This window comes from Mesoplodon densirostris, chromosome 20, assembly GCF_025265405.1.
Source record: "Mesoplodon densirostris isolate mMesDen1 chromosome 20, mMesDen1 primary haplotype, whole genome shotgun sequence".
Lineage (NCBI taxonomy): Eukaryota > Metazoa > Chordata > Mammalia > Artiodactyla > Ziphiidae > Mesoplodon > Mesoplodon densirostris.
The window spans coordinates 13,180,440-13,193,158 of NC_082680.1; the positions used below are offsets into that span (position 1 = coordinate 13,180,440).

Sequence of the window (12,719 nt, forward strand, 5' to 3'; positions counted from 1 at the left end):
GCCACAAACCAAGAAGTGCCTAGGCCACCAAAACTGGAGAAGACAAGGAAGGAAATCTCCCCTAGAGCCTTCAGAGGGCACGTGGCTCTGCCGATAGCTTGATTTTGGGCTTGTAGCCCCTAAAACTGGGAGAAAATAAACTTCCATTGTTTTAAGCTACCAGGTCTGTGGTGATTTGCTAAGGCAGCCCTAGGAAACTAATGCACTCACCTTTTGGGACTCAGTTCACACATCATCTCCTCCAGGAAGTCCTCCCTGATTTTCTCCTATGATCACCCAACTCCTGCCAGCTTGTATCTGATTCCCTTCCTGTGTCTGTCTCACTTGATAAACTCCTGAGGCAGCAATTGGGTTCTGTTTCCCATTGTAATATGAGGGTCCAGCACTGTTTCAGAAATAGACCAGGTGCTCAACCAGATAAACGCATGAGAATCTCAGCCCCAGTGCACCTCCTATGGTCTGAATATTATGCCAGGAACTTCACAAACATTCCCTCACTGACTCATCTCAATAGGCCTAGGAGGTAGGTACCATCATCTCTGCTTTATAGATGCAGAAACTGAGGCACAGCAACTTGCCCAAGACCACTTTGGAAGCAGAGTTAGAATTTATATCCAGATCTCTTTGATGAGTGAGCATGGCATTTTAAAAAAAACAGTAGCCAACTAGAAGAAGAGGGATGTTGGAGAAGAGTGGGGAAAAGATTGGGTCTTAATTATATAATTTTTAGACAAAGTCATTGTGTGCATGTACATGTCTGTGTAAGTAGTAATGAGGGTCAGAGTGTAGTAAACTAAAGAGGATCTAACTCATAATGCAGCATAAGTATATCACAGCAGCTTCAAACCTGAGGCCTGGGAGCAAGGGGTGCTGTGATGCATGAGGGATAAGAAAGGATGAGCAGGGAGAAGGGGAAACGGGAAGGAAGAAGCCTAGAGGGACAGTTCTGCCATGTTTGGAAAGAACATGATTCCCTTTATCTTCTCTCCCACTTCCTCTTGCCCACGGCTTTGCCCCTGTTCTCAGAGCATCAGTGCACAGATGCTATCTCAGCTCCTACTATGGTACTTGACCAGGTACAGGAGGCTTTGGCCTCCAAAAGACACCCGTGTCCTAATTCCTGGAACCTGTGAATGTTACCGTATAAAGGCCAAAAAAACGACTTTGCAGATTTGATTAAATTAAGTGTTTTGAGATGGGGAGATTATCCAGGTAGGCCCTAAATGCAACCATATAAGGTATCCTTATAAGAGAGGAGCAAAGGGAGACCTGACACAGAGAAGAGGAGACATCGATGTGACCACAGAGGTGGGGACTGGAGTAATGTGACCACAAGCCAAGGAATGCGGGCAGCCATGAAGCTGAAAAGGTAAGAAAAGAAACAGATTCTCCTCTAGCCCCTCCAGAGGGAGTGTGGCCCTGTTCTCACCTTGATTTCGGCCCAGTACTATTCATTTCAGACTTCTGACGTCCAGACTGTGAGAGAATAAATTTCTCCAAAGTTTATGTTAATTTGTTATAGCAGCCACAGGAAACTAATATTGAATACACCAGCTCTTCCTAAATTACCTCCCTCTCCTTCAAAACTTGTTTCTTGACAGCCTTCTTTAGTTTGGTGTTAGAGAGGACCAAAATCCAGTTACATCAATTCACACTAATGAGAGAGATCCTTAATGCCCTCAGAGGCAACCATGTTTTAAAAGGAGGGCATTTATAACTCCTCAAATTAATGTCTAATTGGTACAATTAGTGTAAAGAAACAAAGTGAATGGAAACTGCTAGCAGTCAGGTGAAAATTTAGGGAAATGGACCAACAAACAGGTAAATTAGGGTTGGGGTCTGCCCTCAAGAACATTCCCCTTAGTCAGGGTCTTCTTTTCACTTGTGAGAACGTATAGATTCTCCAAAAGTTCTATGTTTGTTCTCAGTGATTCCAATGTTGCCCTGCACAGTGCCTGGCACACAGTTAAGTACTGAATTCTGGTGGTGGATGAATGAGGAAGGCAGAGAGAGAAGGGTGGATCCGGGGTGACATCCACATGAACAGATGGGGCATCTGACAGACTACTGCTACTTGATTACTGCCCATACAATGGGATCTGTGAACACTCCTGTAATTTTCTCCTCCTCCTGAATCTTCTCCCCAAGTTCTGTGTTATTTACTGCAATTTACAATAATTTCTTATTGTCAGCAATATATATCTCTAATTTTGTGTGCAAAGTCGCCCTGTAAAGCAGATGAAATCTTCAAGCTGTAGAAAGAACTCCCCTCAGTACTCTAAGCTGAAGCTCCCCATGATGACTTCTGGATGCTGCTCAAGTTAATACAGAGCAAAAAGCTGGAATTATCAGCCCCCAAAGAAAAGCCAGTTGCCTAGGAAAATCAAAGCCCAGAATCAACACGGTTCACAATATCTGTAACATATTTTCTTTTTTTTTTTTTTTTTTTTTTTTTTGTTTTTTTTTTTTGTTTGTTTTTTTTTTTTTTTTGCGGTATGCGGGCCTCTCACTGCTGTGGCCTCCCCCGTTGCGGAGCACAGGCTCCGGACGCGCAGGCTCCGGACGCGCAGGCTCAGCGGCCATGGCCCACGGGCCCAGCCGCTCCGCGGCATATGGGATCCTCCCAGACCGGGGCACGAACCCGTATCCCCTGCATCGGCAGGCGGACTCTCAACCACTTGCGCCACCAGGGAGGCCCTGTAACATATTTTCTAAGTGATGTTAATGTCAAACTATGGAAAACAACTCCTTCACCTATCATGCAACCTCCCTAAGTGTTCTCACTCAATAGTTATATTTATGTTTCCCTTTGTTAGTTCTTGTAAAAGTCCAAAACTAAATGGTAAAATATGACCCTATGGGGCCCTGTGACAGATTGCCAAAATAATCCCTGAAGCCCCTCTTCCAGTTTTCCTTCATTCATCAAAACTACATTGAGGGCTTCCCTGGTGGCGCAGTGGTTGAGAGTCCGCCTGCATGTGGAAGATCCCACATGCCACGGAGCAGCTGGGCCCGTGAGCCGTGGCCGCTGAGCCTGCGCGTCTGGAGCCTGTGCTCCGCAACAGGAGAGGCCACAACAGTGAGAGGCCCACGTACCGCAAAAAAAAAAAAAAAAAAAAAAAAAAAAAAAAAACTACATTGAGCAACTACTACTTGCAAATTCTGGAGAGACATGCAGGAAATAAATCACTGCACGTAAGAGGCAGTACTAAGGAAAATATTGCAAACACCCCAGAGAACATTTGAACAAGCAGTGCTACAGAAGCCCCCTCGTTCACAGGAAGCCTTTCAATCTGCGCACTTAATTATTTCCACTTAGGACAGCCTGAAAGTCCCCTCCACCTTTGCTGTTGTCTTTCTAGGCTACCCATTCCTACCTGGCACTTGCCAACCGGTATCCTTCAGCTGTTAAATACCATATGGTGGCCTCCAACTTCAGCTAAAGTGGTGCTTCACAAACTTTGAAGGGCACAGGAATCAACTGGGGATCTGGTTCAAATGCAGGTTCTGATTCTGTTAGGTCAAGGGAGGAGCCTGAGGTTCTGCATTTCTAATGAACTCCCAGGTGACCACTACGCTGCTGGTCTGAGGACCACATGTGAGTAGCAAGTGATTAAGTAAAAAGAACTTCCTTTCTACTGAAAACACAATACAGCCAACTTCGGAAGGCGTCCGATTCTAGAGGCATATGTGTCATGTTCCAGGACTTCCCATAAGGAGGGAGAGACTGAAGGCCTCTGAGCCACTGGACAGAGGTGGGGCTGGTGCCTAACCGTGGTTCCAGAGCTGCTACCTCATTCAGCAAAAACTCAGGTACTAGATCTAAAAATAGTTAGAAAGCAAAGAACTAAACTGCGTCAGAGACAAGAACAAAGGAGATACAGACCAAAATCTGGGGAATCACTCTAGTATGGATACAGTTTTCCCAAGTCTCTGGTCTCCTTTCAGATTCGGGGTTTAGATAAAAGTCCACACCTTCAGTGTGTGTCCTCATGGCTGGAGACATCCCCCCCACCGTCACCTGGCTGCTCTGACGAGCACCGTCTCCTGACACACACTTCCTGCTGACGTCCTTGCTGAGCTGAGAATACTACTGGTGATCAGAGGGAACAGAAGAATTTGGAGTGCTGAGTAAGGAAAAGCCCAGAGAAGTCACCATCCCAATAGGATGTGTGCTGCATGGCTTCTAGGATGGGCACTGGGGGTGACTGGGCACTGAGGGTGACTGCTGTGTTGAGGCTTCTGTACCAGGGTCTGACACAAGCACAGACCTTGTCTTCTTTATGAGAGGACACGCCCCTGAGCCATGTCCTTTTCTGAGTGGCGTTCCCAGCCTCTGGCTCACAACAGTGCCCACAACGTGCTGTCATCACTGGACTTGGGAGAAGCAGGAACACATGGACAGAGGCCCAAGGACACAGTTGATGCCTCTGACAGCGATCACACCAGCCAAAGGCAGCAGGTGTCCTACAGAACGTCTGCCAGTCCTGAATCACAGCGTCCCTGCTGGGACTCTCCTTGCAGTAACAGAGGAGTAAACTGAGGCCCCTGGCCCTGGAGGTCACACAGCAAATCAACAAACACTTGATGCTCTTCTGGGCTTCTTTCAGAGGAAACATCCTACAGTCCCACATTCTGGGATCCTATTCGCTTCAGAAATAGAGCCCAACGTGGCTTCTCTTTGTGCCTTGACCTCCTGGTGCTTCAGAAGTACAGGAGAGTCAGCCACTGCTGTGTTTCCTCCACTCTCTGACAAGACTCCTCACGTTTCCCCACTTGATAAAATCCCCAGTCCCACTAATGAATCTACAAAGTCTGTGTATTAAGATGGGAGGAAGAGGGAGAGATTTGAAATCACCCAGAACACTTCATCTTAGAGCAATTTGGCTGAAATGACCAAATACCCACTAGATTTGTTTTCTTTCCATTCATTACCCCTTCCCCTTCCCAAGCCCATAAACCCTCAGTTTCTAGAGTTGGAAAGAAACACAAAAGAGTCCATTTTTCAGTGTTTGGAAGCTGTATGTCAAATCTATGTAGCTAAAACATTTTTTTAAAGTAAAAATAATAATATTAACAATAATAAACATTTTCTGTTTATGATTGCTGTATTCTCCAACAAAGGTCTTCAGATGCCAGGAGTCTAAGTACAGACTACTATTGAATTAGCATCGTCTAATTTCTAAGTAGTCTTACTTCCTAGCTTTCCTTTGATTTTGATGCTAATGTTTGAATCACTTGAAATGGTCATGCTGTTGAGTTGAGGGGCTTCTGAACTTGGAGCCTTTTCTCAGCCTCACACACCCTGGGAGACACAGCTGGCCACCAAGCACTAGGTGTCACCTGTGAGAGGGAGCATCTAAAGGCCCCCATCATTTGCCTAATTTTGGTCGATTTAACAAACCTCAGGCCAAATACTGGGGCTTTTTTATGGAGAGTGAAGCTTTCTCAGCGATGGGAAGAACTATGAAATGAATGAAAATATCACACAACAGCACAAACCCCACAAAACACCACTATGTGAGAACCACTGTAGAAGTGATTTCCGGGCAAAGTAAAACCATTAATTGAGTAGGTAAGCCTTCTTTTAGGTGCCCTGCCTATATTTACTTCCTTCATCCCAGTGGCCACCTTGTGACCTGGTAGATACAGTAATTATCTCCAATTTACAGAAGAGGAAACTGAGGCACAGCAAGATTCAGTGAATAGCCTGAAGTCTCACCCAGCTGGTAGGTGGTGCAGCTGGAATTTGAATGACTGTTTGGTTCCAGGGACCATAGCTCTTCATTATTCTGCTCTCATTTTGAGTAGAAAGTCGGTCACCATCAGGGAACACTTTATCACCATCCTGGGAAGGAGGATTAAAGGGAAGATGACTGTGAGGGTCCCAGCATCCCCCTTTCTGGCAGCGTGATTCAAGCCTTCCTGCCGGGAAGACAAAAATAAAACACACCCTTCCGCTCACCTGAACGGGAAGAGGCTTTCCCAGTCTTCCAGAAAGGGCTGCAGACCCAGAGGACTTGGTGAGGATGGCCACCCCTCCACCCCACTGCCCCTCACTTACCCACCTTCATTTGGGCCCCTCCCCCAAGCCATACGAGGGGACTTGCAGCCCTGGGCAAGATCTGGAGCCCAGCTCCCAAGCAAACACGGGAAATTAAACAGTTTGCACAGAATGAAGTTTGGCCCGTGGAAGGTGCCCGCAGCTGGCGGTTAACACCAGCTGTAAGAGGATCAACTCCTAGTCCGCTGGCTTAAAAAGGGGATGGGGGTGAGAAGTGTGCGCGCTCCCTTTTACCCATTCACGTTAGTTAATTTGGATGATAAGGGTTCGTGTTTAATCCCCTTGTGTGCGAGTGAATATACTGAAATCGACAACCTCTGAGAGGGCACCGGCGGCTGGCAGAGCAACCTGCGGGAGGGTGCGGGTCGTGTCCAATCTGGCGTGAAGGAGAAAAGAAACGTCGAGAGGAGACTGAGAGTAAGACGGAGAGGGACACCCTAGGGGTGCGTGGTGCGGACCGAGCCCCACACCTCCTAGACTGCAGCAGGTGGGTCGCTCGCGTCCCCGAGGCCCGGCCCGCCAGGCCCGCCTCTGCGCCCTAGGAGACCCCTAGGTGCCACTGGAGAGCAGGGCACCCCCCTAGCCACCTCTGCCAAGGACTAACGACACCCAAAGGGAGAGCCCGGGCCCTGCCGTAGTCCAGCAGAGGAGAGAGAGTTTAGGCGAGGTGGGGAGCAGAAAGGGAGGGAAAGATGTGTCGGGAGAGGTCTAGGTTGTCCTCAAATGGAACAGATTAGAAAAAGGTGAGAGCTCAGCGGCTCCGGAGCAGGTCATAGAACAAAAAGCATTTTTACAGTTTCCATCTGCAAGAAACCTGGCCCCCACGCACAGCCCGCAAGCCTGGAGCCCCCCAGAACGCGGGTTCCGGCGCAGCAAGTGCCGGCGAGGCCTGGCGGTCGGGGAGGAGGCCCCCGGCTGCTGGGCCCGGCTGCCCGCAGAGGCGCAGGCGGAGCAGAGCTCCCAGCCGCCGCCGCCCCCCTCCTGCCCCTCGCGCCAGTCCAGCAAATTTCCTCCCTCCTTTCGGTTCGTGCCTTCCCTCCCTCCTCCTCCCCCGATATATTCGCTCTCTAAAACCATAAAAAAGAGATCAACCTCCCTAACTTCACGGAGCCCTTTTCAGTGACAAATATTGATGCCCAAACTGTCTGCGCTCTCCCGCCCCCAAACTTTAAGGCGCCCGCGAAAGGGAGACATAAAAAGTTAACAATGCTGTGAAAATATGTTTGCAGAAAATAGACAATCGTTGGATTAAACGTATTCAAGTATGAAATAATGCCTTTTTGTGTCAAAACTTGGGCGATGGGCGGGTACAAAAGTTCCCTGTGGCAGCTACTTGCTCCCTTTGTGAGCCGTGCGCTTTGGCGTCTCCACTTGGGCGCATTACTTAGAGCCCTCTAAGCGCGATTGTTTCTCCCTTTCTAATGACATTTACCGGATCAAAACATGCTGTTAATTCGATCAGAAGGCTTCACCCTCTCTGACAAAGCCACAATAATTTCTCCTGAAGTTTGTTAAATTGACCAAAATTAGGCAAATGAATAGGGGTCTGTAGGCGCCCCCTCTCGCAGGTGACGTCGCATAATGCTCGCCTGGGCCAGCTGCATTCCCCCTTTTCTTCTCAGCCCACTCTTCTCCGTGTTGCCCCCCAATCCTCCCACCACCCCCCTCTCACACATACACACACACACGCACACACACTCACACACACGCCTGCCTGTCTTTTCTCCCCCACCCTCTGGCATTATTAAAATTTAGCCCAATGAAACTATTCATACTTTTCAATGGACATTTTCCGTATAGGATAATAGGCTACAAATTGAGCCTCTTCCCCCCGCGAAGAGAGAGCCCGAGGGGGGGAGAAAAGAAAGGCGGCGATGTGATCAGGGAGTAGGGGGGAGCGTCGCGTGCCAAAGACCTGCGGGAGGGGCGAGGCGAGGCGGGAGCCTCTTGTGCCCGCCGCAGCCCCACACCTGCCGGGATGTCCGGACAAATAAAGCGGTGTAAACAAAAAGGGGGGAGATGGACGTGTCACCAAGTCGTGTGAGAAAAGCCTGGGAACAAACGGGGCGCCTCCGTCTCCAAGAGCTCTCCCTTGAACCCGGCGGAACAGCCTATTAAAGGCTTACTTAATTACTTTAATGACTCTGGACAGGCTTTAAAACGCACTCGGCGCTGGGACTGCGGGCTTGCTGGGATTTGTAAACAGGCAATCGTGTGAGACTCAGCAGTGGGACTAAAGGAGGCGACACTGTTTTGTGAGGGTCCTCGCCCCCCGGCGCCCGCGGCCGCTGCGCCCCTGCGCTCGCTCGTCCGCCGGCGCAGGTTTACCGCCTCCTTCCCGCCCCGGCTGTTGCCATGCTAATGTTATTCCCCCGCCGGTCACGTGTCCTTTGAAGGGCCACGTGGATTAACAAAGCTGATCTGCCCCCAGCTCGCCCCCCTCGGCTGCTAATTTTTTTTTCTTAACTTAAAAAAAAATCTGATCTTGAATGCATGCATCCCCCAAACGCAGCTCCCCTAATCCTATGGAATAATTCAAGTCGTGAATGCACTTGGAGCCCTGGATGACCGCTTTATAAGGCAGCCCCTGGTAGTTGGGAGGCTGCAGTCTACCTGGGACACTCGAGGAGGCACACGAGGCGAAAAGTGGACGGGTGCCTCGCGCCACGGCCTCTCCCGAGGGCGCGTACTGACCAGAATGTCAGGAAAGCTCAAGGAACGCAAAGTGAGTCGGCTGAGCCCAGATGGCTCTTGCGCCAACAGGGTGGGGGCATCTGACGCCCGCAGCACCACCTGGCTGGACCGACGGGCAGGGACATTATCCAACGGGACTTCTCCTGGAGAGGAATTCTGAGTGGTTTGGGAAGGGGACGAGGATAGAGGGAGGGGACGCCTCAGTCAGGGAGGAGCCCACGCCTGGAGGCTGGTGGCCACCTCCCCACTGCCCTGGTGCTCAGCACGGCGGTGTGGCCCAGCGGACGCTGGAAGGGGAGCGCACCAGCGCGGGTGTGAGAAGGCAGAGCTCATGTGACCCACTGTGAAGGGACAGGGGCCTGGGGCGAGTCCCTGGGCAGCGTTGAGGGCTGGGAGACAGCTGTGCCAGCCGTGCCTTTCACGACTCTCTGGGCAAAGCCATCCTAAACGTGCAAACCTCTGTTCGCAGAGAACCCCCGTTTCCCACAAAGTGATAGAAAAGCGGAGGAGAGACCGGATTAACCGCTGTTTGAACGAGCTGGGCAAGACGGTGCCCATGGCCCTGGCGAAGCAGGTAACGTCGGCGGCCGAGAAAACGGTGCTGGCGCTGGGGATCCTCTGCCGCCACTCTCGGCAGTGATGCCGGGAGTCTGGAGCCGGAGAGGGCTTTGCACGTGTGGGCTCCCTTCCCGGGTGCCTGAGCGCTGAGTGAGCCCCGGGTGGCCCTCGCGCAGATCCACAGCAGCGCCCCACTCGCTGGTCCTCTCCGGATAAAACCTTGCACCCAGCCTGCCCGGGTTGGCCGGCACCCGCTGGGCCGCTTCGAGGAGCCCTTCCTCCTTTTGCAGAGTTCCGGGAAGCTGGAGAAGGCGGAGATCCTCGAGATGACCGTTCAGTACCTGAGAGCCCTGCACTCCGCTGATTTTCCCCGGGGAAGGGAAAAAGGTGGGCGCGGGTTGCGCAAAGGGGAAACTGGACAGGGACCGTGCGCCACACGGAGACCTGGGGGCGGGAGTGGGAGTGAAGCGGCGCTCGCAAGAGGTCTCTCGCTCTCTGGATGCTGCCGGGGCGGGGGCGGGGTGGAGGTGGGAGCGGACTCCCGTGAAAGCCAGGGGGACTGGAGCACAGATGTCTGGGGATACAGGTTCCGCGGGCTCCTCTCAGGTGGGGAGGGTGGGGTCAGACTCTTAAGGAAAAGGAAGTCGCTAGCTGGCGTTTTTCCAGTCTCCAGAGTAACCAGAGGAGAGGGCGGGCGTCCAACGGAAACTACGGCCAGGAAATGTGATGGGAGGTGCTTGGCCCCCGCCTCGCGCTCCCGGTTGGAAAGGGCGCTCACGGTTTTTTTCTTTCTACGGTTTTTCTCGCCCCTCCAGCAGAACTGCTAGCGGAATTTGCCAACTACTTCCACTACGGCTACCATGAGTGCATGAAGAACCTGGTGCATTACCTCACCACCGTGGAGAGGATGGAGACCAAGGACACCAAGTACGCGCGCATCCTCGCCTTCTTGCAGTCCAAGGCCCGCTTGGGCGCCGAGCCCGCCTTCCAGCCGCTGGGTTCGCTCCCGGAGCCGGATTTCTCTTATCAGCTGCACCCAGCGGGGCCCGAGTTCGCAGGCCACAGCCCTGGTGAGGCGTCCGTGTTCCCGCAGGGCGCGGCCCCGGGGTCCTTCCCCTGGCCACACGGCGCGGCCCGCAGCCCGGCGCTGCCCTACCTGCCCAGCGCACCCGTGCCTCTTCCGAGCCCTGCGCAGCAGCACAGCCCCTTCCTGACGCCCGTGCAGGGCCTGGACCGGCATTACCTCAACCTGATCGGCCACGCCCACCCCAACGCCCTGAACCTGCACACGCCCCAGCACCCCGCGGTGCTCTGACGCCGACTCGCCCGCAGATTTCTTTGCGCTTCGGGCGCTGCCTGGGAGAAATACTGTATATTGTACAAGTGTAAATACGGTGCCAACAAAAGAGCTGGGTGGGGGAAGGCCAAAAGCGAAAGAGTCTTCTGAAGGATCTCCCCCCGGCAATAAACGTTTTCTGAAGGTCCCAGAAAGATGGATTTCTTGTTACCTTCTGCTCTTCCCAAACCCACCCCCTCCGAGGTGTCTCGGGCGCAAGGCTCATTGGGGCCAAGGTGACGGCCCTCAGTAGTCTGGGTGGGGAAGGGGGCGGGTCGCTGCGGTGTCTGAGGAGGCGGGGAGGCTAAGTGGAGGGGTCGCTTCCAGGCTGGATTCGCGTTTCCCCCGGGGCTCCAGACCCGCACCTGCCTCGGGCGCACCTTGGGCATTTGCCTGGGGGAAGGGCAGACTCGAGGAACAGGGCCCTCAGCTCTCAGAAAATACAAATCGAAGGACCCTCCCCAAGCTGGCTTTGGCGGACTTTCGCCAGTTCCGACCTGGGCGCCCTTCCCTAACCCGGGACGAGGCCCCGGACACGCGCGCACCACATGCCCGCTGGTCTGGAGCGCGCCGAAACTCAGACCATCGGGATGCGTGGCTAGGTTTACGGCCTCAACCTGTCTGGTAAAAAATAGGTAGAGGAGGTAGCTTCCGAGTGTGGCTTAGAAACAACATCCGATGAAGTTTATCTTCGAATGACAACTACTCGTCGGCACCGAAGGGTTCAGGAAGCTGGAGTTGCCTTTGGCGCACAAATCAGCTCAGCTTCGGGGCCGCTGGGCAACCTGGTGAGAGGCCGGCAGCGACCGCGTTGGGAGACGTGCTCCCCTAAAGGACTGTTCCCTCTGCCCACACTCACATCCGGCCACTGGTGCGGCGTTGAGAGGCTGGGTTCTTGGGCCTGCTGAGAAAGGCTTCTCCTTTTCCTGGGGGAGGGGGATTTTAACCTTTTCGCTCCACCCAGAACATAGGAACGTTTGGGGGTCTAGGGAAGACTTGGCTAGTGATCTGTAAGGGGCTCGTAGTTCTCAACGACAATTCGATCTGTCTTACCCACAAAACAGCAATACATTTAAAAAAGCAAGCTGAAATCAGGTTTTTCTAGGACCCAGAGAGCAAAATAAGCCTCACTGTTTTTTATGTTAACTGGTAAAATGAACAAGGTAACCAACCCATTAAAGTTGTCTTTGTGAGAATTTAAAATTTTTCCTTCATTGACTTTTTTTCTTTGTTTCTGTCTTTTCTTTTTGTTCCCATTCCCTTTGATGCCCTTTAAATAAATAACTCAAAATTAGGTAGCAGGTTTTCCTGTTTCCTGAGGCCATTTAGCTGAACTACGATTATTTGTCACCGCTCAGGTTAGCTGGAGTGCAATAAATTAACTTATTCCATTTCTGTGGACAGGGCTTAAGGGAGCTCTGACCTAGACTGTTTACTGAGGTCATGGAGTAAGATGGCCCACAATTTATAAACCCTCAAACTTGATTACAGAGACAGGACCAGAAAAACCACACACACACACACACACACACACACACCACACACACACACACACACACACACACACACAGCCACTTCATTATGTTGTCCATAAAGTGAAACTTAAATCAAATGTGTATGTTTTGGAGGCAGGGAGAATCTATAAACTTTAGAAAAAGTCTTTCAAGTAAAGGGTTCTTGCCCTTACACACACTATATGTCACTACAATACTTATCTATAAAATGTGAGATGCAAACAAGTATCTCCTCCCTTATGAAATGATATAGTTGGAGCATGAAAGTCGGTGTAAGGTCAGGAGGCCACTGGGTAACAAATATATATTGAGCAATATGGGATGAAAACAAATTATGCAGAAATGGGAGAATGCATGGTGCCTATTATTGGAACACATGTCTTACACCCATTTTTATCAGCGCTGGATACAGAATATGAAGGAAGGCCTTTCAGCCTTTTTTTCTCTGAGCATTAAGCCAATCTGAATTCCCTTTGGCAGTGAAGCATTAAAGATATAGTGTTACCCTGGAAATATAAATTATTAATATATTCAGCATTTTTGTCACTTCTCA

General features: G+C 51.3%; 1 protein-coding gene across 2 annotated transcripts; it reads left to right on the forward strand.

The window, feature by feature from the left end:
* Nucleotides 1-8,762: 8,762 nt before the first annotated feature.
* HELT (helt bHLH transcription factor) lies at nt 8,763-10,631 on the forward strand. Of its 2 annotated transcripts, none has more exons than XM_060086210.1 (4): nt 8,763-8,789; nt 9,228-9,332; nt 9,607-9,703; nt 10,132-10,631. In XM_060086210.1, exons 1-4 carry the CDS (start codon nt 8,763-8,765, stop codon nt 10,629-10,631), a joined length of 729 nt encoding a protein of 242 aa, XP_059942193.1. The 2 variants fall into 2 exon arrangements, with proteins under 2 accessions (XP_059942193.1, XP_059942194.1); XM_060086211.1 differs by having other exon boundaries at nt 10,135-10,631.
* The last annotated feature ends 2,088 nt before the right edge of the window (nt 10,632-12,719 follow it).